The 26,727-nt window shown below is 31.7% G+C and overlaps 2 protein-coding genes and 1 long non-coding RNA gene across 3 annotated transcripts; 2 read left to right on the top strand and 1 right to left on the bottom strand.

Moving 5' to 3' along the window:
- Positions 1-8,697: 8,697 nt before the first annotated feature.
- LOC101262884 (uncharacterized) lies at positions 8,698-9,123 on the bottom strand. The gene has a single exon (XM_004250069.5). The coding sequence runs from the start codon at positions 9,121-9,123 to the stop codon at positions 8,698-8,700; it is 426 nt and encodes a 141-aa protein (XP_004250117.1).
- Positions 9,124-14,743: 5,620 nt separating this feature from the next.
- On the top strand, positions 14,744-17,660 carry LOC101260597 (pentatricopeptide repeat-containing protein At1g28690, mitochondrial). Its single transcript, XM_010314336.3, has 2 exons — positions 14,744-16,746; positions 16,836-17,660. Exon 1 carries the CDS (start codon positions 15,013-15,015, stop codon positions 16,738-16,740), a length of 1,728 nt encoding a protein of 575 aa, XP_010312638.1. The 5' UTR covers positions 14,744-15,012; the 3' UTR covers positions 16,741-16,746; positions 16,836-17,660.
- Positions 17,661-21,175: 3,515 nt separating this feature from the next.
- On the top strand, positions 21,176-21,669 carry LOC138339566 (uncharacterized). The gene is made up of 2 exons (XR_011212402.1): positions 21,176-21,420; positions 21,499-21,669. It is a non-coding gene; the product is annotated as an uncharacterized lncRNA (long non-coding RNA).
- The last annotated feature ends 5,058 nt before the right edge of the window (positions 21,670-26,727 follow it).

The following is a 26,727-nucleotide window of genomic DNA, read 5'->3' on the forward strand; positions in this document are numbered from 1 at the left end:
TTTTCTTCTTCTTTAACTAGTCTAGAATCTTCCAAATCACATGTATATAATGAAGGAGTAATGGATGAAATGAAGTACAATTTTGGAATGAAATAGATTGAAATTCCTCTCTACAATGGCTGTTTCTTCACTGCATTAGTGAAGCCATTGTGATGGTTAACTCACTGCATCAGTGAGTTCTTATTATGGTATCAGAGCAGGGTTAGATTCTCTCGTTTTTGTATCTGCAAGATTTGTGTTTGATCCTAAATCTTCATCCAAGTTTATTGGCTTGCCATGGCGGAAGTCACAGCTCAAGCAACTAGCACTAGAATTGATATGAACAGTGTATTCTATGTGCATCCTTCAGATAATCCAGGAACACCACTCGTTCCAGCTCAATTTGATGGAGTTGGATACAGATCATGGAGAAGAGGCATCTTACGAGCTTTGTCTGTGAAGAACAAGTCACTGTTTATCGATGGAAGCTGTGTGAAGCCAGCTGAAAATTCACCACAGGCTCGTCAATGGCAGAGATGTGATGATATGGTAACTTCATGGATATTGAATTCTCTCACCAAGGAGATTGCAGACAGTGTTGAATATGTCAACAACTCGTGTGAACTTTGGAAGGAGCTGGAAGACAGATATGACCAGACAAATGGTGCAAAACTATATCAAATCCAAAAGGAAATTGATGATTTAACACAGGGAACATTAGACATCACTGTCTATTACACAAAATTGAAAAAGCTGTGGGAAGAATTAAACACTCTGAACACTAAGAGTGTATGCACATGTACATGTATCTGTGGTGCCAAGGATAGTATGCACAAGTCAGAACAAGATAGATGATTGATACAATTTCTCATGGGATTGAATGAAGTTTACACTGTGATCAGAGGTAACATACTCATGATGAGTCCTCTTCCTTCTACTGCACAGGCTTTCTCACTGTTAATTCAAGAGGAAAAGCAAAGAGAATATAGACCTACCAGTCGCACACCTATGGAGTCGATATCACTAAATGCAAATGCTGGCAGAGGATCACAAGGTAGTAGAGGATATAGAACAAATTTTTCAAGTAGTAGTGAGTTGAATAACAATGGTAATAGAAGTGTTTTGATCTGTGAATTTTTGTAAGAGGCAAGGCCATATCAAGGAGAAGTGTTATAAGCTACATGGATATCCTCCAAAGAGTAATGTTCCCAATAATAGAACAAACAACACACCACAGTTCAATTCACAACAATTCAGGCAGAACAATAATCAAAATTTCAGAGGAAGAAGGATTGTGGCAAATGCACATGGAGAAGAATGTTCACAAGAAAGCAGCAACTCAAATGCTGTTATTACACAAGAACAATATGGCCATATTATGAACTTGTTACAGCAATTCCAAATTGATAGTTCAGGAGAGGATTCTAAGAACAATGCTGAATCTAATAAGTCTGCAGGTACAATACTTTGCACTTCTTCTATTGAATTTGGTAATACTTCATGCAAGTGTTCTAGATCAAGCATTGACTTGTGGATCATTGACTCAGGAGCTTCAAACCATATGACATATAATAAATCTTCATTAACAAACATTCAAACATTACCTTATCCTATACTTGTTTCACTTCCAAATGGATACAAAGTCAAAGTGACAGAGTTTGGTGATGTACATATTGCACCCAAAATGATTTTAAACAAAGTATTACATGTTCCTTCTTTCAAACATAATCTCATTTCAGTCCAGTCCTTAGTCTCTTCAATGCAGTGTAAGATTTCTTTTACTGATACAACCTGTCTATTACAGGCCCCTTCAGTGAAGAGGCCTCAGGCAATTGGTAGTAGTAGGGATGGCATTTACTACATGTGTGGAAGATGCTTGAAAAATGCTACTCAAACCACTGATCTTGCTTGTAGTTGTCTACCTCATGTATGTAGGAGTATTCCTTTTCTAAGTACAGCTTGTAATAAATCATTTGTGGAAGAATCTAGAAAACTTCCTGTGATGTCTGTTTGCTCATCTACTGATAATACAAGTGTGTTGAATAATTGTGCATCTCTTGAATCTCTTAAGGATGATGTGGATTTGTTGTGGCATAACAGACTTGGCCATGTACCCTTTGTGAAAATGAAAACCATACCTACCATTCCAATTAAGTTCTCCAATAGACAGCCCTTCACTTGCACTATATGTCCTATGGCAAGGCAAACCAGACTACCATTCACACACAGTACAACTCATTCCAAGAGTATATTTGACCTTCTTCACATTGATCTATGGGGTCCTTACCATGTTCCTACATATGACAACTGTAGATACTTCATCACCCTTGTAGATGACTATAGTAGAGCTACATGGACATATTTGTTGAGCACCAAAAGTAATGCCATACATATTCTTCAAACCTTTATCAATATGATAGAAAATCAGTTCCAAACGACCGTAAAGTGTATCAGATCAGACAATGGGTTAGAGTTCAACAACAATGAAACTCTTAAGTTTTTCCAAGCCAAAGGCATTACACATCAGAGAAGCTGCCCTTACACTCCACAGCAGAATAGCATAGTGGAGAGAAAACACAGATACTTGCTTGAAACTGCTAGAGCACTTCTTTTCCAATCCAAGTTACAAACTAAGTACTGGGGTGATTGCATTCTTACATCTACATACCTCATTAACAGACTTCCATCCACTTTTCTTCAAAATAAATGTCCTTATGAGATGTTATATAAGGAAAAACCAAAGTATAGTCAATTAAGATCCTTTGGATGTCTATGTTATCCTACATTACCTAAAGTTCACAGAGACAAGCTGGAACCAAGAACCACCCCCATATCTTTATAGGGTATCCATCTGGAATCAAAGGGTACAAGGTAATGAGTCTTGTCACAAAGAAAATACAAATCTCTAGAGATGTAATTTTTCATGAAGGCATATTCCCTTTTTCTTTCTCTTCAGAAAATAGTAATTTCCCTTCTATTGCAAAAACTTATTCCACTGATTTCTCTGAAACTTGTGATACATTGCTAAATAATCATTTAGATGTAATTGATGATCATCCAACTCTGTCTCTTAATCCTCAGCCTATAAATTCACCACCTACACAAACTACACCAATCCCACATATACCACAGAGAAAATCCAATATAGAAACTAAGATACCTTGTCATTTAAAGGACTATGTCTTGTCACTTCCCAACCTAAGGAACAACTCTGTTGCCAATACCATTCCCAATACCAACCAAAGTAGCCTGATATCTAATGCATTGCTCAGTAAACACACTAGTCTTGATGTCATTGCTTCTCAAAGTCAACTCTTGGTTGAAAACATTTACTGTGATAGTGAACCATATTCATATGAAGAGGCAGCATTAATCCCTGCATGGCAAAAGGCAATGGAACAAGAATTTGATGCTTTACATGCAAAAAGAACTTGGGATTTGGTTAAACTGCCTATGAATAAACAAGCTATTGGTTGTAAATGGGTATACAAAGTGAAACATAAAGCTGATGGCAGTATTGAGAGATTCAAAGCTAGATTGGTGGTTAAGGGATACACACAAAAGGCTGGAATAGACTACACAGAAACATATTCACCTGTTGTCAAGATGACCACTGTGAGAACATTGATGGCATGTGCTGTGAAGAAAGGCTGGAAAATGTTTCAACTTGATGTCAATAATGCATTTCTACATGGTGATTTAAATGAAGAGGTGTATATGACAATACCTCAAGGTCTTGATGTGGGTGAGCCAGGCTTAGTTTGCAAGCTTAGGAAGTCCTTATATGGGCTTAAACAAGCCAGCAGACAGTGGTATGCTAAGTTGACTGAGGCACTATCTCTTAGGGGATTTACACATTCACACTATGATTACTCCTTGTTTTACAAGAAGTCCAATTCAATGGTAGTGTTTGTGGCAGTCTATGTTGATGATATAGTCTTAACAGGCACAGATTACACTGAGATCACTCAGCTAAAGTTATACCTTGATGAGACATTCAAGGTTAAAGACCTTGGTAGGCTTCATTATTTTTTAGGTATGGAGATACTTGATACTGCAGGAGGGGTTATTATCTCACAAAGGAAGTTTACACTAGATTTGCTAAAGGAGTATGACTGTTTCAGATACACAGCTCTATCATCACCCCTTGATCCAAATGTTAAGCTCAAAGCCAAGGAAGGAAGTCCACTACCTGATCCTACCTATTACAGAAAGCTTGTGGGAAAGCTAAACTTTCTTACTAATACCAGAATGGATATTTCTTTCAGTGTTCAACAACTAAGCCGGTTCATGCAAGATCCCAGAATTCCTCATTTACAAGCAGCCTTCCACTTGCTCAGGTATATAAAACAAGATCCTACCCTGGGAATCTACTTATCAAAGGATCCTGATTGTGTTATGAAGGCATATTGTGATTCAAATTGGGCTACATGTCCAGATTCCAGGAAGTCAGTAAGTGGATTCTTGGTATTACTTGGAGATAGTCCTATCAGCTGGAAATCCAAGAAGCAGGAAACTATATCACTATCATCTGCAGAGGCTGAGTATAGGTCACTCAGGAAGGTGGTAGGTGAGTTGGTGTGGCTACACAGGCTGATCAATGAGTTAACAATACCTCTCACTTCTCACATAGTTGTATATTGCGACAGTCAAGCTGCCATACATATAGCACATAACCCTGTGTTCCATGAAAGAACTAAACATATTGAAGTTGATTGCCATTTCGTACGCAACAAGCTGCAAGAAGGACTCATTTCAATTCAACATGTAACCACAAATGAACAATTGGCAGATATTTTTACTAAGTCCCTCACTGGGATCAAACATGCTACAATTCTGAACAAGTTGGCTGTTAAGTCCTTACCTCCAACTTGAGGAGGGGTATTGAGAATTACACCTACAAATAGCAGAAAGCAGAGTTAGTTAATATTTCTTGTTATTTGTTGTTCATATTCATATTGCTCATATTGTTAGTTAGTTGTTAGTTGGCTGTCACATTGTTAGTTAGTGGTCACATGGTTAGTTAGTTAGTTGGTTGATCACATGTTTTTTCTTCTTCTTTAACTAGTCTAGAATCTTCCAAATCACATGTATATAATGAAGGAGTAATGGATGAAATGAAGTACAATTTTGGAATGAAATAGATTGAAATTCCTCTCTACAATGGCTGCTTCTTCACTGCATTAGTGAAGCCATTGTGATGGTTAACTCACTGCATCAGTGAGTTCTTATTAGGATAGAATACATATTGTGTTTGGTTGACAACATAAATTTATACAATCAATCAAACACAATATAAATATATTTCTGAAATATCCCACTTTATCTCGCGTATCAAATGTTTCTTACAGTATTCACACAATGGATGCTAGAGCACTCAACATCTTAAATGTTGATCCCCCATTGACTCTGCTCAGCAAGGTTTAGATATACGTGAAAAAACACCAACATGTTTTATCTGCACCAGAATTCGAGCTTTGATTTATTGTGATTTTTATCCATTTCATTAACTATTAGTCCACATCGTTCATTGTTATTCATATACATAACTTTTTATTTTCTAAAAAGCTTTTATAGAATATAGAAAAAAGGGAAACTTACATAAATATACTATATTAAAAGACTACTTACCATTTATAGCAATAACAATTTTTTTTTTCTATTTGATTACTTTTAATACATTTATAATACAATACATATTACAAAAAATAATTTATATTCATATATAATAGTTTTATCGATGATTAATACATTTACTACACATTTATTACACTTGTAATACAATGTGTCAATTTTTTACAAAAACAAGCACAAATATATTTTAAAAACAGTTCTAATACATTATTTCTTCCGTCCGGTATTGTTTGTCATGGTTTCTATTTTTAGAGTCAAACTATAAAAACTTTGACTAACATTTTAAGATGATTTTTTTAATCATATTAATATGCAAAAAATTGTAATTTATAGTACTTTTCATATAGTTTTAGAATATCTAATTTTTTGGTTTAAAATATCGAATTAATGTGATCTAATTTAGCTTTGAAAATTAGTCAAATTGACTTTCGATAAGCGCAACATGACAAACAATTTCGGACGGAGGGAGTATTGCATACATAATTCACTCTTAATACATATTGTAAATTTAACATAGTATTGCTATAAATAATAATATATAAAAAGTATCGCTGAAATCAATAATTATTTATTAAAAGGTATCAATCCAAGTAATTTTTCCTAGAAAAAATGTAGAAAATAAACCAATAGATTTCTAAGAGAAAAACCTAAAGTTTTGGGCCTAAATGCGATGAAGAACCATGGGCCTTAGGGGTTATGCTGGTCCAATAAAAGACATATTGAGAATTTAGCATAATATACATATTAATAAAATTTGATATACGAAATGGTCGGTCTTTAATTTTTTTATTTCTCATCAAATGAAAATTTGTGGGTCAAAATATCCCTATTCATTCTACATAACTTAATTTAGGAAAAATTACATAAATTAATACATTTTAAAAATAATTACTGATTATAGCGATATTTTTTATTTATTATCACTTATAACAATGCTTTGTTAAATATATAATATGTATTAAGAGTGAATTATGTATGTAATATATATGAATTATAATTGTTTTTTGAAATATATTATGTTTATTTGGATAAAAAATTATCACATTGTATGATAAATGTATTAAAATATGTGATAAATGTAGTATTCATCATTAAATTTTGTATTATATGTGAATAATAAATTGTTCATTGTAATATATGTTAAACTTGTATTATAAATGAAATTAAAAGTGATCAAGTGAAATAAAAATATTATTGCTATAAATGATAAATATTTTTTTATTATAGTGTATTTATGTAAGTCCCATTAATTTACAAGGTACTCCCTCCGTCCGGAATTGTTGTCATAGTTTTCATTTTTAGAGTCAAACTATAAAAACTTTGACTAAAATTTTAAAATGTAATTTTTCATCTCAATAATATGTAAAAAATTGATATATATATATATGTTGTGGAGGATATTTTTCGATCGTTTTATGTTATTTAATATATTTATGGACAAAAATTAAATATCATTTTAAAAATATATAGGGTCCCACAGTTTTTAGGGTGTCATATTAAAAAAGTCAAAGATTAATTGGAGAAATAATAATTTATTATATACTTTAGGTAGTTGAGCCAGCAAATACACTCATTCATGTGTTGTCTTTTCCTAATTAGATAAGACAAGATTTCTAAATTAAAATTTTGATCATTTATTTGATTAAATAAAACTTAAAAGTATAAATGAATTCAGAATAAATTTATTTTCTTAAATTTGATATTAGTTTATTTTATTTTGAAAAGTGAGTTAAATTGATATTAAATTTATAATCTCGAGATAATTACGTCTACTAATCAAAACAACTTTAATTAGTTGTGTTGTAATCTAACAAACATATATTAGTAGATAGCTTTCTTTGACCAAATATTGGAAAATTAGGACAACTAGTAAGACAATCCATACCTAAATATTTTATTTTCATCCATAATTTCCAAATACAACAAATCGAATAATACAGCAAATCTTTTTCCTACTCTTATTTAATAATAATAATAATAATAATAATAATAATAATAATAATAATAAGGATAATAATAATACGTTGTCAATGAAAAAACATAAACGGAGGAAGGGAAAGGGTAATTGATGTTAAATCAAAATAAGTTTTCGTCATAAAAAATTATGATCGAATGAAGTTTTAGCTTAACTGAATCTCTCTAGATAAAATAGATAAAGTATGAAAAAGCCTTATGTGAGACGGATTTAATTCAATCCGACCCAACCAATAATAACAATGAAAAATGAAATTAAAAGAAAAAAGAACTTATTATTCACTTTATATTATGTCCAATTAAGCTAAGTTTGGAGTGAGATGTTTTACAATATTTTGTGTACTGAAATGACGTTCTGTAATTAGTTTTATAATATTATCTTTAAAAGTAGTTATTGTATACATGTATCTTATAAAATTATAAAAAGATATATTTGTTAAATGATGATATATATATAAAAAAAGACTTTAAACTCTAATTAATTGTATGTTAAAACTTAAAAAGTGCCATAATCTTATCTTATTTATATTACCTTCAATCAAGCAAATTGCAAAATTTAGAAAAAGTCTTGGTTTAATTTTACCATAAAATATTTATTAAGAAAATTATATTTTCAAACAGGACGATGTATATCAAAATACGATATATATTTTTTAATCGCTAAATTTTATTTTCAAATGCAAGCGTTTATCAAAATCATAAATAAACTTTTTAACGTTATCATCATCATCCCATTTTCAATTTTTTTAAGTTTGATCACCTTTCAGAGTAAATTAAAAGTTAAAAAAAAATACCCAAGAAAAAAAACAACAAAACAAAAGACAAAAAGAGAACATATCAACCATTCACATTTTCTTTATAAAAAAATAAAAAAAATTATATTCACAAATTAAATATGAACATGGCATACAAAAAAAAAGACATCAAATCAAATGATTCTTCTTATCTTTTTTTTTTTGTACTATTACACGTGCAAATAATACCAAACCCTAAAAATTACAAATAATTCACTAAATTACAAAATATTCACCTAACTCATTGCCTAATTAACAATTTTTTTAATATCCTTGAATTATTGCCACCTAATAAAATTATTGAAATTCCACCTCATCAATGCACAACAACCCGATTGGTCCGTTTCCCCGTTGACCGGATCAACTTTGACCAAAACCCTTCTTTCTTCTTTTTTCCATTAATTCCAACTCTACCCCCTCTAGCAACAAAAGCTATTGACCTACTCTTCTTCAACCCCCCTCCTCCTCCTCCAGCGTTGGCGGCCGCTAGCGCTACGAACGAATAGTGGCCGCCAGCAACATCGGACGTGATTCGACGATGTCCAATTGCAGCTCGTGGAGAGTTGCAGTTGGACGAGGAAACGGAGGAGGATATAGAAGAAGGAATAGATGAAATTTTAGCTATTGTAGTTGTACCATTGATCTTTGATAACTTTTCTCTTAAACAACATGAACATACTCCGGGTTGTTGTTTGTGTTGTGGATGCTTCTTGCATATAACTATTGGCTCCGAAAATGCCATTTGATGATACGATGATATAACGATGATGATCGATAAGAGAAATGAACTTTAATTTCTCTATATATATATAACTTTTTTGTTTTGGTTACGTAGATGAGTAACTAATGTAAGAAAAATATGAAGAAAAGGTTTTATATATATAGTGAGAAAGATGTGGGGGGTAGGGGGGTGGTAGGTAGGGTGGTTTTAAGGGGTGGGTGGGTGTTTATAGAAGGAAAGTGTGTGGAGGATGCATGGGTAAATTTTGGCCTCGTGTGAAATTGGAATTTGTGTATAAATTTTTGTGAATTAATTAAGAAACGTATAGCGACCGTGTGGGACACGAACCGACTTTATTATTTTTCTGTTTTGTATGGTTCGTTTCATTTTACTTGATTTTATATATTAATATATATAAATATCTTATTTTATTTATCGATTTTAACAAATAAAAAATTTGGTAAGGTTAGTTTAGTAAAATAATCTATATTATGTAATACTGTTTTTGTCCGACAATAGTTGTTTCACTATTAATTTTATACACTTCTTAATAAAATTATAAATAAAAAGGTAATTTTACTATATCATCCTCTGAATATAATAAATATAATATCTTGAAAAATGTAATAGAGAATAATTATAAATTAGAAACTAAGTGTAAAACTATGCACTAATTTCATAAAGTGAACAAACATTATTGAACTCGGACATCGCATAATAGTATAGTAATTAACTATTATTGGGTTAAAGGAATAGTAGTTAAATAGTTTTGAGTTTTAACACATCAATAGTAAGGTTAGTTTGGTAAAATAACCGTCAATTAAATTTTTTTAAAGAAAGTACGTCAGGTTAATATCAAGTAATATGAAATGGAGGGAGTAAATATTTATGTTAATTAATTTAATGTCTAATCAAAGTTTAATGATGTTTTAAACGCATAATAATTCGTAATTACTCATTTTTTATGCAATATATATTTTTCCTTTTTCTAGTTATACACTCATACTATCATTTACTAAATTATACTAATCACACGTGGAATTTGTATTTAACCTATAGTTATTAAGCAATCCATATATTCAAATTAAATTTAAGTTGTTGAGTTAATGAATTATATAAGCAATTTGACTAAAAGTTTTATGTTAAATAATTTTATTTATTTAATTATACTTCTAATATGTCACCTATATGTGAGCCTGCTTTTCTTTTTATGGATCGGATAAATACCTAAATGATATTGATTTAAACTTTAATTCAAGACGATCATATAACCGTTTCATCTAAATTTATTTTATAAGAAGATTTTTTTTTATTTCCTCAATTTTATTAAATCTTTTAACAACAAATGGCTTTAGTGTATTATCTAGGACCTCATGTAGTGTTAGTCCAAAATAAGGTAACAACTTGTATAAGAATAATGTAATAATTACTATATTTCCATATGAAATACGTGTGATTTTTACTTTTTAAGTGATTTTTTTCCTCAGACACAATTATTAAAAAAGAAAAAGATACTGATAGGCTATCTTTTTTGAAATTATTGTATCTAATTATTTTGTCCACAAATTACTCAGATGAATTATAATATTTTGTAATGACGTATAATTTTTCTCTAAGTAGTCAAATTATATGTAATTAAATACCTACATAGAACATGACCTTTTCATACTAATTATTATTTATTTTTCTTTAAGTCAAAAAAGATTGCCATATTGTTCGTGAATGTGATGTAATACACACGGAAAATAATAATAATTTAAAGTTAAAAAAATAAAAAAGAGAGTTACGTGTAATTAATTATGTAGGCCATTTTATTTTTTTAAATATTTGGGTCAAAGTATAGTCTTTAACGTTACTTTTGCGGCACAGATTATTAAGTCAAAAATTTCACGTTAAGAAAATATCAATCTTGATATAGCATGCACACGAGGGGTTTAGCTCGATTTTATATATTATCAGTCTAAATAATTTTTTAAATTGGTAAATTATTTTAAATATATATATAATTATTTTTATTTAAAATTATGAGATTTAAAATCTACAGAGTTTATAAATGGCTATAATTTTTTTCTTTAGATAAAAACACGAAACGTGACATTTTGAAGTTGAAAATAAAGTTTTAACGAGTTGTTGTAATGAAGCTTTTAAAACTGTAGGTAGTTAGCTGATGAAAAATTAATGAATTCTTCCAATTCAATATAAACGTCATTTTAGTCCTATTAATTTGTTAAATATCCATAAAAAAGTGTTGCTTAGGAAATTTTAGAAAATTAAATACACTATTTATTATTTATTTTATTTTGTTATCATATTATTTGTTATTGTTAGTGTTCATTCCATCATTATCCTTAATTATTCTACCATCTTTTTTTCATATATATATATATAAAAGATTGTGTATACATCATATTTTTCAGATTTCACATATAGAATTATATTGAGTATGTTATTTTTGCTCTCGTTATCCTGTAATGCCTAAATTTTTATATTATAATACATTATATTATAAAATTTTTGATTTCGTTTATGAGCTCGACGTTCGAAAATAATTTTATTACGTGGAGGTTGTTGTATGTTGTCAATAGAGTACGTGACATCCTACTCATTACATAGTTTACTTGTGATTTTTTCGATTTTCTAAATTCTTTATAATATAATGATGCACGTGAAATTGTCTAATGAACAAACGACCAAAGATTTATAAGATCTCAAATGATTCCTTTGCTATGTTATGAGTTTATATTTACAATATTGTAATTATTCGATATAATTTTAAATTTTAAATTCGTCTCTAGCTTAAATTATAATCATGATTGAATACAGTATTTATTTGATATAATTGATTAAGAAATAAAATTTTTGATTTTTGTTAGGTTGATGATAATAAACGCATAATAAATATATAAAGCTAAAATCAATCATAAAATTGATTATTAGAGAAGGGGATTGTTGGGTAACACCAAGATTCCATATATATATATATATATATATATATATATATATATATATATATATATATATATATATATATATATGATGAATTGGGAATGACTTGTATTCGAGTCATGATCAAATGTAAAATCTTTTGATAGAGTTATTATTTAAGAAATAAAATTACACTAATATTATCAGTTAATATATATCACGATATACTTGATCTTAATTATTTCTCTATTAGCATTTTATACGTTACACTGATATTATCAATTATAGTTTTTGACACGATGAACTTTATCTTAATTTTATTTTTATTAGCATTTTGTTTAAGGAAATATTAATATATAGTTCCCATGCGCATTTGCTCTTTCTTTGTTTCTTGTGTGGTAGACAATATATAGACCACATACTTCCCAAGAACTAAATAAATTATTATCATTTCTAGAAATTAATTTATTGCTCTTATTATTACATAATTTTATGTGTGTTTTCATTTATTTATTTTTTGTATATTATCTTCAACAAATGTACCAAATATTTACCATGGTCAAAGGAGAACATGGTGTAATTACAATATGCATGAATGTGTTGTTTTTTATTGTACATTCATGCATGTAATATAAATTGATTAGATCCATCAAATATTAAATTAAGTACTAATTAGGTTCACAATAATATATATGACGCCCATACCCTTTAATTCTTTAACTATTATACTGCTAATAATAATATAATCAATATAATTTTATGAGTGAATCTGAAAAGAATAGCATGTACGCAGTTTTATATTTATCTTATTTAAGTTAAAAAATTATTTCAACAGACTCCTATCTCAAATAAAAGTAATTATCTATATATGATGATATGTATGTGGAGAATATTGATATTTTATAGTAAGTGTATATATTATTTATTTATTAATTTTTTCCCACCATCAATGGCGAAAATATAATAATCCTGATTGAAATAATTTGATTCGAGGATCAATTTTTTTAAAAAAAGATAACACGTGTTCATTTTATATGGAAGTTTTATTCCATTTACAAAAATGACTTTTGCAAAAATATGTGCATGTAAATAATTGGAAAAATAAAAAAAAAGTTAAGATACTTGTAATAAGTTATATACATATTATAAAGTTAATAGTATAACATAAATTAAAGAAAGCTGCATCGTCATAATGAAATATTGTTATAGAGTAATTGAAGTAGATAAAATTCAATTTTAGTCTTAATTTTGATGAATAAAATTATACGATACTTATTTTTGATAAAAAATGACAAAAATAATTTTTTAACGTAAAATATATAACATGACCAAGACACTACGTGAAATCTTCTTAAATAGTCAAATGTATTGTTGAAGGCATGTTCTATAAACTAATTGTAATTAAGGGGAACAATATGTCTCATACGTTGAATATAACAAGGAAATACGAAGAAATAAAATTTGTTGTGATTCCATGTATCATATCATAAAATATATATGTACACATATTGTGGATCGCATTTTTTATAATATAATATAATATAAATAGTACCAATTTAAATTTGGGAATTCATAAATATATTGTAATAACAAAATATTTATCATTTATGGCAACAATATTTTTTTTTCACTTGATCAATATTAATTCATTTATAATACAAGTTTAATACATATTATAAAGAACAATTTATTATTCACATATATACAAATTTTAATGATGTCTGATATATTTATCACACATTTTAATACGTTTTTATAATACAATGTATTAAATTTACCAAACAAACATGACATATTTTAAAAAAACAATTATAATTCATATATACTGCAGACATAATTCACTTTTAATTCATATTGCAGATCTAACATAATATTGCTATAAATGATAATAAATAAAAAAATATCACTAAAATCAGTAATTATTTATTAAAATGTACCAATTTATGTAATTTTTCCTTTAAATTTTGTCTTTATAAAAAGTTATAACTTTGAGTTTTCCCCAATATATGCAGCTTTTGTGTTGGATATATTAGGATAATTTAATAAGTAAATAACTAATTTTACGTTCATTTGGTTTATATTTGGTTTGTCAAGTTCTTTTTGAAAAATATATTCGAAAAAATTGATTGTTTGCCTATCAATTGACTTTTTAAGAGATTTTATTTTTACGTATAACATATCTCAGAAAAATATCACATTTTTCTATTTAATTTCTAAATGGTTAGGATATTATCTCATATAAGTATTACATGAGTGATATTTTACGTTGATTATATCCTCCTACCCAATCCCCAACAGACCTCATCTTCACCTCTATCCGTCCATTCCACCGTCCACACCTTCACCTATCATAATATTTGTCTAGACGATACATAATTTTTCAAAGATTATATATGTTTTAAACCAAAAATCATATGATGAATATACATGGGCCAAATATAATTATAGTTTATGGGCTTATTATTAATTTTGTCCAAGTTGGATAGCCTATGGTCCAATTCTGCAAAGCAGTCCAATTGCCATTTCGATTCCAACTTAAACTACAAATGACATAATATATTGGTTTCCGAAAAATTTCAAATTTGACGAGTTTTAATTCACGTTCAATATTCTTAACTTCTAGTTTTAAACGTTCACTCGTTGGATAAGCGATATCAAAAATTCAAAATTATTCATATTTTTTAAGTATATTATTTTTAATTTCCTACTATACCGCAAACCCATTTCTCTAATAAGAAAGACAAGCAAATTTATTCGAAAGAAATAGAAGTATAAATGCAAAACACATAAACAAACATTCAAAATTTGATCTTAACTCATAAATTACAATCTAGTTTTGAAGGTATACGTTCTAAAACTTTAGTTCAGTATCACATAATAACTAAATAATCCAATCCGTTCTCTCTATATTTTGTGTAGATACAATTATAAAATTTTTATGAATTAAAATATTTAGCGAATATTGTAAGGAATTAATGTGTTTACATGTGCGTACTCAAAAACGTCACGGTACGAAACAAATACAAAAGTTTGGCGCCTCTTTCTTCTTCATCCGTTGCCTTCAAACCCAAGCTGCCATGTCCATGTAGCAACACAGAGTTCTTAGCTTTTCAAAGCGAAAATCGAAAAATGAAGAATGTCCAAATACCCAAATTCAAATCATTGATCTCGTTAAAAGAAACTGAAGCAAATCCCCTTTTATGGCCGCCCAAATTATCTTCACTGTCATCATCTTTACAACAATATATCAATTCAGACACTCCTATTTTCGGCCAAAAGATTCATTCATACATTTTGAAAACTGGGTATCAACCCAATACTAACATATGTATCAAATTGTTAATACTTAACTTGAAAAGTTCTTGTCTTTTTTATGCCCGCCAAGTGTTTGATGAAATGCGTCAACCAACTCTCTCTGCTTATAATTACATGATTTCTGGGTATGTGAAACATGGGTTTGTTTTAGAATGTTTTAATATGGTTAGAAAGTTGTGTCTTTGTGGTGAAACTCCTGATAAGTTTACGCTATCAATGATTTTGAAGGGGTCTACTGTTAGCTATGCAGAGTCGTATTCTCTAGATATTGGAAAACAGGTTCATGCCCAGGTGATTAAATGTGATGTTGAGGGTGATGATGTGCTTTATACTGGGTTAGTTGATTCATATGTGAAGAGTGGGAGGGTGGATTATGCGAGGAGAGTGTTTGATTTGATGTTGGATAGGAGTGTTGTTTGCTCGACGTCGTTGATAACAGGGTATATGAATCAGGGTTATTTTGAGGATGCCGAAGATGTGTTCAGTAAAACAATGGAGAAAGATGTTGTGGTGTTCAATGCGATGATTGAAGGTTATAGTAAACAGATTGAAAATGCTAAGAAGGCGATTGAGGTTTATATTGACATGCAACGTTTCGGTTTTAGGCCTAATATTTCTACTTTTGCAAGTATTATTGGGGCTTGTTCTGCTCTAGCAGCATCTGAAATTGGTCAACAAGTTCAAGGACAGCTGATGAAGACTGAGTTAATTGAGCACGTTAAAATTGCAAGTGCTTTAATTGACATGTATTCTAAGTGTGGATTGGTTGAGGATGCAAGAAGAGTCTTTGACCACATGCATGAGAAGAATGTCTTCTCATGGACTTCCATGATTGACGGTTACGGGAAAAATGGGTATCCCGATGGGGCACTTGAACTATTTAGTATAATGCAAGAAGATCATCACATTGTTCCAAATTATGTTACATTTCTAAGTGCTCTCTCAGCTTGTGCGCATTCCGGACTAGTTGTAAAAGGAAGAGAGATTTTTGAAAGTATGGAGAGAGATTACTATATGAAGCCAAGGATGGAGCATTATGCTTGCATGGTTGATCTCTTTGGACGCTCAGGGAGCTTAAATCAGGCATTAGAGTTTGTAATTAATATGACTGAAAGGCCAGATTCTGATGTTTGGGCAGCTTTACTCAGTTCCTGTAGAGTGCATGGAGATGTGGAATTGGCTAATTTAGCTGCCAATGAGCTTTTCAAGCTAAGTAGTGGTAGTCGTCCAGGAGCATATGTTGCACTATCTAATGCTCTTGCGGATGCTGGTAGATGGGATGGTGTGAGTGAACTTAGGGAGATAATGAAGATTAGAGGAATATCAAAGGGCACAGGTTTCAGTTGGGTTGGCAGTGATGGTAGTTTGAACGCTTTTTTTGCTGGACAACAGACATAACTAAAGGTAAAAGTAGCAAGTTTTCACTCTTTTTTTTTTTGTGAGAAGAGTTTTCACTCAGTCAATCTGATAACTTGTTTTTTTTTAATATACAGTTAAAGATCTCCAGAGACTGGTAGTAAAGAAAGGCATCGTTGCCAATCTGAAGCGACTTAACCATGCCTGAACAAGAAGATAGAAAATTGACATGTGACTTGTTGAAGTTACACAAATGGAAATTATACCTCCTCAGCTGCATGGTTTGGCTTTCTTCACCCTTGTACAAGGATTCAAGTTCATATACTTGAGTTTGTTTCTATCTCCTTCAAGGATTTAATTCTTTTATTGTTCCTATCTTTCAAATCAAGTCTCCCGCTATCCACACTTGTGTCAGGGGTGAAGAGAAATAATTTATTCATAGTCAAATCATACTAGCAGAGTCTGCTAGTGAGAGAGGAGTCCACTTTCCCGCATTTATCGATCAGGATCCTCAAGGCACCAAGAAGGTATGTTTCTTTGCATGGTTGGCAGCTAGGGACGAGATATTGACAATGGATGAGCTAATGTAGCATGTTTGCTGCGGATGGTCCTTATTTTGTTTTGGTGTGCAATGTGTAATGCTGTGCACAATGGAGAAGTGTTGCATTACTAGTCCTTCAAAATGAGGAAGAGAAGAAATAGGGCATGGATGTTGATCTGCTAGCTTTATTGTGGGTAACATGGAGGGAGAATAATACGAGAGCATTTAAAGGGGGTTGAAATAGATATCTGTTTCTATTTTTCTTTTGGTGCAGCTACCAGCGTCCCCTGTGTGTATAGATGATTGATGTCCTTTGTAGAGAATCATATTTTTGTGTAGGTTCTCTACGCTTAACTATACAACTTCTATACGGGGTTTCTCCCCACACATTAATAAATTTGTTTACCTTATTGAAAGTAAAGTTGTATTTGAGATACTATTTGGTACAGGTTGGATAATCAGTATTGCCATGTGCGAGAAGTGATTGTTAGATGAAACTGGGCAATAGTGAGAATACTGGAAACACAATCAGTCAATTATACCAAAATGTGTTGGCAGACACTCAACTGTTGGAGTGCCTGACCAAGTCAAATGTCTTTTATTTGTCTAGTTTTTTTCCATCCTCTTGAGCTTTACAGTCAATACCAGGTTGACATTTCTGTACAGTGCATGTAACAAAGCTGACCTTGTGGCTCCATAACATTCCAAGCATGTAGTTCTTCGCATTGCATGGAGCTCAGGTCCGTCCCTATAGACCGTCTAATTCATTATTGACTAAGGCCTAACAAGCAGACAGTCTATCTATTGATTTCCAAAGTGAAGCTTTTAAAAGTGACTTGATTTCTTGGAAATCACAAGTTTTATCATCAGTCTTAAGCATAACCTAGAAAAAAAAGGGGATTAAATGTGTTGTCCTCGGCCCGTTTACACAGCATCAAGGGAATGCTTAAGTCTATCTATCAATTGATGTGATAAATTCAATCTTTTTTGGGGAACTTGACTTCTTGGATAATCTTTACCATTATACTTTGTTTTTTGGATAATCTGATGAAAAGTAGGTCTTATAATATTTATGCATTGTTTGGCTATTAGGCATGTTAAATTTGATTTTGCATATGCCTTCCGTCGGTTATGGAGGTTTATCATCCCCATATCTGGTCTGGTTCTTAAAAGAATTCTTTAATCTGGTCCAGGCATTGACAGGGACATAATGCGATGCTTCTGTTAATGATTTGTGGAACTAAATATTCTATGCTTGGATGTTGGAATTTGCTATTTCATAATTGTGAAATTATCAAGAGGATGAAACTTATCAGTGCACATTGTGAAATTGCTGTCTCATGATTGTGAAGTTGGAAGTTACACGCTTAAGGTCTCTTAGTTCATGAATTGGGGCCATCAGAAGTTATTCCCGCATGTTGTTGGATAAAAAAACAGTTTACGTTTCTTCTCACATATGATATTTATCCTGAGCTAGTAACAAGTTCTAGTTTTAACTGCATGTTGTTTACTAACCATTGTTCTTATGCATAAATAGGATTCATAGAGGGTAGTCCAATGATGCTGTCATTAACATACTGGTGTATGGCCTTAAAGGTATTTATTTCCACTTGTGAACTTCGTACAAAGTTGTGCTATGAGTTTTTTCTGCAGTTCATTGCGTCTCCTGTTCTTATACCTTAATAGAAGAAGTATTTGAAGATAGTTCATCTTACTTGTTCAATGAAGAAGCTGGCGTCAATAGTGACTAGCCTCAAGGCTGTCTATACACTAAAAAGTGCTGGAGGAAACAATGGTGTTGATTTAAGATGGAGACACAGGTTTTAATTAGCTTTCTCTATATAGAAGAAAAGTTGATCTTTAGAAATACTGGCAAATTCCATGATTTGTTTGAAAAAGAAAAGCCAAAAGTAACGAATCAATAAACAATGAGAAAAACTTGTTGATTGCACTACGTTCATTTTATTGAAACTGAGTCTCTGGCATTTAATTCTTTTTTGCCTTTCTATGTAGTGATCAATGAAACGCCAAAGCTTGTTTTAGGGCTTAAAAATTACACCAGTTTAAGGGATTTATTCCTGATTCTTTGATTGATGACTCCTTCCATCCCAACTCCTGTTATTAAGCTTCATAGGGGATATTTTGGGTATGCTGCATCTTTGAATAAAGCAGCTTAAGCTGATTGAGCATTTACAATTGATTTAGAAAGAGTCTATTCTTGTTTTCAAATTAGCCTATACAAGTCGATAAAGGTGGCGTTTAGGTAGCCAGTATACGTCAGAAAATGGTGGTCTGTAATCCTATCCTACAGCTTCCTGCTGCTGAAATTTACAACTTTTTGGACTTTCATGTAGTCCCATGATTGAATGCTAGAGGGTCATGCAATTCTTTTTTGGATTTTCTAGTAATGTGCTCTTTTCAATTGCACTTATTAATGTAGTCCTCAAGGAGGGGCTGCAAGGTGGGTGCTAATTTTGTGTGTGTAGATAACTTTTTCATTATCTTTTGGCTCCATCTTGGTCTGTTGGGGTAAAGAGTGAGGAGGTCCATGGGATGATTGTGTTGTGAGGAACATTGGCACATTAACTCATTAACTGTATATTCAAGTTTGTTTTCTGGTTAACCTTATAATTTGGGCAATTATATTAAAGACTTATTTAGCCTTACACTTCCATGAGTTAAAAATACTTTTTCTTTCTCTTAAGTACATTTAATATTACAAATTTATCTTAAGTGGTTGTTGAAGGGTGGGAATTAGTTACGGTGACACTAAAGTTGTGATTTTTCAAAAGAAAATTTCAGCATTTTCCTTGGCTAATAGTTGGTGAATTCGTTCTTTGAGCTTTTTTAAGAGATTCAGCTTGATCGTTGTTAAAAAGGGCTCCGACTTCAAGAGCACTTTTTTTTCGATTAAAACAAGAAATACTATTACATATCAAGCAATGTTAGTGTGGTATAAAGGTGTTAGGTGGTGAAGGTGTATTCTCAAGATCTGCTTTATACACAAGTAGATATGTCAGTAGTTAAAATATCTAAGAATATCGAATTTCATTTCTATTTTGTCAGTGCAATTACATTTTTCTACTGAAATTGTTTGATTAAATTGAAATATAGTCCAGTGTGATTTTAGGGTGAACATTGTACCTGGAGCTGTTGTTCACTAGAATTCTCAGTAATGGGAAGCACTGATGCAAGGGTTGGACTAACAGTTTAAAATGCACGTTTGGCTTTATTTGCAGAATATATATTTGGCCATTAAATATCAGGAAAATAACAATCATGACTACTAAGAGTATGAAGGTGCTAAGCGTCAAGTGTCTGAATCACAAATTTCTTGTTTATAGATAGAAATGATGAGAGATTGGAGGTGCTCATGCATCAATCTACATCAAAATTTAAGGCTATTGTGCGGATGAAGCTTTTACAGTTGCATTTAAGCATGAATTGTTTGTTTAGGTTGATATTGGTCCTGTTATTGTTTTATGTCTGAATGTTATACTAGGAGTGGTTCACCAGTTGAATATAGTCATCTCCTATTGCCATCTTGAGGATTGGTGGGACACAGACAAAAAAGCTATCTTGCATGTAACCGAATAGAAAGAAAAATAAAAGTTACTCAAGAGGATCAGTGTGCTTTCCTTTGGAAAAGAACAAAGTTATGTGGTCATCTGTGCTCTTCACTTTTGTTTGTTCTGTGCTTATGATGAACTTGCTTTCCTTTACCTTTACCGTTACCACTCCTTGATAAAGACAATCCTTGGTAATCTTATAAACTGATTATTTGTTTTGCTTTCTCCTAGTTTTGTCATTGGAGTTGTAATTTGTTTACAGTTAGGGGCTAAACCCCCTCGGCATAAATTTACGTTGTATATACAATTTTTTATTTTTCTTTTGTACTTTTAGTGTATATATTTAGATTTGGTATCCCATGAATACAAGATTAGTGGTTGGTTCAGTGGTTTAGGAGTTCAAAATTCACCTTGAGGTTCCAAGTTCAAATCCAAGACTTCACCATGGGAATTGTTATCGAAGAATTGGTAAAAGACTAATTGTAGTTAATATTGTTGAGAGACACTGAGAAATTTTGATCGAAAAATAAGAGAAAAGGGCGTTAAATGCATGCCCTAACACCATTTTCAGCTGCAAATCTAACAAAGCACATGCATGTGGCAGCTATCGTGGTGACTAAGATTTTTTTCTTTTCATTTTACACTCGTGTTTTTGGTAGTTAGAAGTCTGATTTTAAATTTTCCGAGAAGTTGATGCAGATAGTCAGTGTCACTTAACGTCTGAGCTTCAAGCATCTTGCACGGATTAATCCTCTTCACAAGATATTATACACATGAAACATTGTCATAAATGAGGTAGCTGGGAAGTCCTATCAAGAAAATCCATCAATCCATGTTCTGCTGCCCCACCGATCACCAGGTCTAGCATATCAGGTCTCTAGCAATGGAGCTTTCGTCTTCAATCCCAATTGACAAGTCCTAATGCCATCTGTTTATGGAAAAAAACTTCTCATTAGCCTCAAGGAGCAGGTAACCATCGCCACACCTATGATGTTAACCTTAACCTTAGCTTTAGATAATATGAAGATGTGCTGGTCCCTTTCTTCTTTGTCATAGTCTATAATAAGGACTACTATATCCAACTCTGGTAAACAACTGGTACATGTAAACAACAATGACATACCCAGTGTATTCCCACAGAGTGGGGTCTGGGGGTGGATACAGTGTACGCAGACTTCACCTCTACCTCAGAGGTGAGCTAGAAAGACTGTTTCCGATAGATCCTCGGCTAACCAGTATATGTAAAGTACCTTTTAAAACCCATATTCATTGTTGATAGGAGTAGGACCATTATATTTATGCCCAGCCTAGGAGAGAGGGAGAGAGGGTTAAACAATATGCTGCAAGTTGTCATTGAATTGAATATACAGGAATTGGCTCTTCATTTTTCTTTTTCGTGTATAGACATCACGTCTACATCGATCTGATCTAACGGTCATGAGTGAGTTCTTTTACAGATACCTTGTGTCTGGTGTAAGAATGAGCAAACTCTTTTGTAGTCCCTTTAGAGTAAGTTTTATTAAAACTAGTTGGGTCCATGAAAGTTGACACGTTAGTTGTTTTTTTTTGTTTTGTCAACTTTTAGCCAAATTATAACAAAGACTGATGTCTTTTGGTAAAGTCTTCTATACTTGAATATATTTGCATCAACAACCTAATGTTTTACTATGTTGCATCAAGTCCCTTGATGTTCATGAAAATCCATAAAACTAGTAGTAATATTATCATGTAGCTACATAAGGAGACGAGCTGTTTGAAGATAGAACTATGGGGGTTGTGATCTAGTACGAGAGGTGGTACGTTTTGAGACAGGCGAGTGATTCTAAGTAGTCTTAACTGTGTTTAGTGATCATGTAGGCACTGGAGGTACAAAGTTCACACTTGTTTCCTTTGGTCTGAATCGTATTTGTATATATCGTTGAAAATACCTAAAAATACATAAATAGGTTAAGTTTTGGACCCATTTCTGCAAAGAAGTTATGGATGTGCTGACATTAACGTAGAATTTTGAAACCGCCTCTACATATAGGAGTACTTGATTATTCATGTCATTTGAGAAAGTTAGTTTGTTTAGTTCCGTGCAAGTAAGCACTGATATTTGGTAAGTTGTCGCTTTTACAAAAAGCCTATACATGTTTAGAACAGTGACTAGTGGCGGAACCAAGATTTTCATCTTGGAGATAAAAGCTAGTAAATTCTTGGCCGTGAATATTTGAACTGGTTGTTTACTGTTCAAACAAACTGATTAAGATATTTAATTGGAATGTTTTGTGATTCCAACAACAACCAAAGAATATCTACTAGGAAGAAACCAGACAAGTTCAGTTTTTGAGTGCTTAGATAAGTTCAAATGGTCCAATAAAAGTGGCCATATGGGAAAGGGGATTTCAACTTTTAGCCATAAGTGTTGTATCTTGTTGGTGGATAGGTCAAATAGGTGGTAGCTACTGTCAGTTTACTAATGAAAGCATTTACACAGGCCTCCTCCTTTTGTAAATGGTCCCCTAGAACCTTATAGTTTCTGAAAATGATATGTAACTAAAAATTTATAGACATTTATACTGGGAAACTGTTGTGCTAAGATTTGGTTTTCTGAGACCATAGGTTACTAATTTTACTCATAGGCTATTCATAATTTCATATTTGATATAACGACATAATCAATGTAGTCTCACAAGTGGGGTACGTATGGTGAGGATAGGATGTACGCACATCTTACCCCTGCCTTGGTTGGATAAAGAAGTTGTTTCCGGTAGACCTTCAACTCAAAAGAGAAGACATCGATGTTGTTGTGAGTCGTTCGTTTGAAAAGCTTTGTAGTTCATATAACAGTAGTTTGCAGTTCTTTTACCTTCCTAACAATGGAGGATTTAAATCTGTGTAGTCAGTAGAGTTGGTTAAGTTGTTTGTAGCTAACTTGTACTAGCAACACCTAGGTGTGACGTAGTAATCAATAAAGTATAATCACGAAGTCTTATGTTCAAATTTCAATCGAGACAAAAGAATACTAGTAGGTGACTTGGTCATTACCTAAATCTCGATGAATAGAGTTTCTGATACCTCTATTGATGAGAAGCAACAAATGTCCGATGAAATAATCAAGGTGCCTAAATAAGAAGTAGACTACACTTGTAAACCTCATCTCATGGGTTAACTCGGCATTTTTCATTCAAATAATCTTTCCAAAGTTAACCTAACCTCGTTACCTTTTGAAAAGGTGTTAAATAGTCTGTTGCCCTTTACGCCTTTATTCTTCATGGAAATAATCGTTTAAGTGCACGTAAACTAATCCGAACATAACCACATCTTAGAAAGAGATTGAATACCCTTTATCATATAAGCAAGAGTAGTTATCAGCTCATAAAAAATGGCTTGTGAAGCCAGCCAGCCAGCTTGAGATGAACCACTATACAGTACCCTCAAATTGCAGAGGGGTTGGGTGGGGTACAAATAGATTAGATGAATTTTATAATACATTGGGATCTGAGCCCCTATTAAAAGACAAAGATGTATGTAGGGTCTAAGCCAATGGCTAGAGAGTCAAAAATGGCTGACGACTCTACAGAACTTAGGCAGGACCCACCTATTCATCACATCAATAAAAGTAGACAGAAAGAGAGAGAAATGTTTATTCTCCTATGTGATGCGTGTGGGGCCCTATTTTTTAAAATTCTGCAATCAACTAAATTACATCACATAAATTGAGATCGACCTCGACCGCATTAATCTTCAATTCCTTTATATGATCACACATGCGCGGAGTGTGCTTACAAAAATAGGGTTCGGAGAAGATGATGATATATGCAGATCTTATTTTTATCTTTATAGGGGTAAAAAGGTAATTTATTCAGGGTCGGCTAATTTAGATGTCTATTTGAAAAGTTTTATTTTGAGGTTCCTACAAAAAGACAATTTCATATGTAGAAGTAAGATTCGAGATCTCTGTGTTTAAGACAGGAGAAATTCTATCCATCTCACTACGATTTTCGACGGGTGGTGTTCTCCACTTGCTAAGGAGTAGAGTGAGAAGATTTTTTTGGGTGACGTGGCTCTGTGAGAAGTTTGTTTCATGGGGCCCATTTTTTGTCGGATTTAAAAGACATTTGGACGTGTGAATTGGGCCCTACAAAAGAAAGTGGCGTTTCTTAATGGGCCCAATACTTTACAAGTGGATGGCCCAACTCAAAGGGGTCCCTTCTTTCAAAAATAGCAATCACTACATGGAGCCAAAGTTGTCAGCTTTAGCCTCTTTTTTCCTTCTCATGCCACACTTCAAAGGAATTTACTACACTCCCTACGTTTCACGAAGAATGACCTAATTTGACTTGATACGGAGTTTAAAAATATAAAAAAGACTTTGTATCTTGTGGTTCAAAATTAAAATTATATTAAATATATAAAATTGCCCTTTGATCTTATGGTCTTAAACATACCACGTGAAAAATTGAAATTAAAATACCAAAAAAAGAAAGAGGTCATTCTTTCTTAAACAGGCTAAAACGAAAAGGAGATCGTTCTTTTTTAAACGAAGGGAGTATTATTCTTTTCTCCATTACGTTTATTATGATTGTTTCACTCCTGTATTTTCTAATCGTGATTTTATTAGGGTTAACTTAAGCCGAGGGTCTATGGAAAAATAATATCGTTATCTTTCGATATAAAAGAAAAGTAGTATAGAGATAATCCTCTCAATATCCCATATATATATATATATATATATATATATATATATATTGAATTTGTTTTTTTGTTTTTGGGAGTTCTTGAGAAAGCCACAACCTTCTTTTACAGTTTCTTCCAATTGGGTGAGCACTACACTTTTTGGTAACCTAAGACCTAAATCACATTAGGTAAACCCTTAGAGTCTATATTAAATATTTTTATTTGCTTTAGAAATCGTGAGAAACCACCAACTTTGTTATAATCTCTGCCTTTTGAAGGAAAATTTTGTTGTAATCCTGGTTACTTTGAAATAGTTCTCAAGATGTAAACTGCACTAGGCAAGACTTATGTACGAGCTTATAACTGTGTGACAGACGGAGGCTGAATTTGATCTGATGAAAGACTTGCCTCCCAACGACCCAATCATGACCTTGCGGGCTATATTGAATATGTTATTATCGTTGTTAGCAACTAAATTAATTAAGAAACAAATATAAAGTTGCAAGACTCAATGTGGGATGATGTAATTCAATTGTCTCTTCTTCTCAACATGGTTCATAGAAAAGAAAAAAGTCAGGCAAGGAATCCATAAGAAACAAATGGATTAGTTAAAATTCATCAGAAACATTTTATTATTATATAATTATTACAAATTGTACTAAAGTTTATATTTCTATATTTGGACTTTACATTGGACTCTGTCCTATGCTAAATTCTAAGTAACAATCCTAGGATCAGTTGTTAATAAAAGATGTTGAATTTTGTGCTGTCTGAGAATATCAAAACAAATAACTATGTCTAAAATTTAAATGCAAGTGGGGAGTCCATTATCAACTTGTGTATATATATAATTTTTTCCTTTTCTAAAAAGATTTATCATAATGCTTTGTCTCAAAATAAATCATATCCAATATTAGAATTGTTTATTACTACTAGTAATTATCAACATTCAGAAATAATTAACAAACAATATTTGCTTTGAGGCTTGGTACCAAAAAAAGTATCTTAACACTCTGTCTTTTTCCTTTAATAAGTCTAACACCTTGCAAAATTATGACGACTTATAGTTCGATATATATTTTGAACATTGAATATAAAAAAATTATTATTAGAGTTATTAAAAATAAAATTTTAATTTTATGAATTCAGAATTCAGAATGAGTCTTCAAAGTATTTATATTGAGTTTATACATATTTTAATGACCTTTTTACATAATTTTTTCTTGTTTAAGTAAAAGCTATTGAAATTACTCGAAC

This window comes from Solanum lycopersicum, chromosome 11 (assembly GCF_036512215.1).
Source record: "Solanum lycopersicum chromosome 11, SLM_r2.1".
Lineage (NCBI taxonomy): Eukaryota > Viridiplantae > Streptophyta > Magnoliopsida > Solanales > Solanaceae > Solanum > Solanum lycopersicum.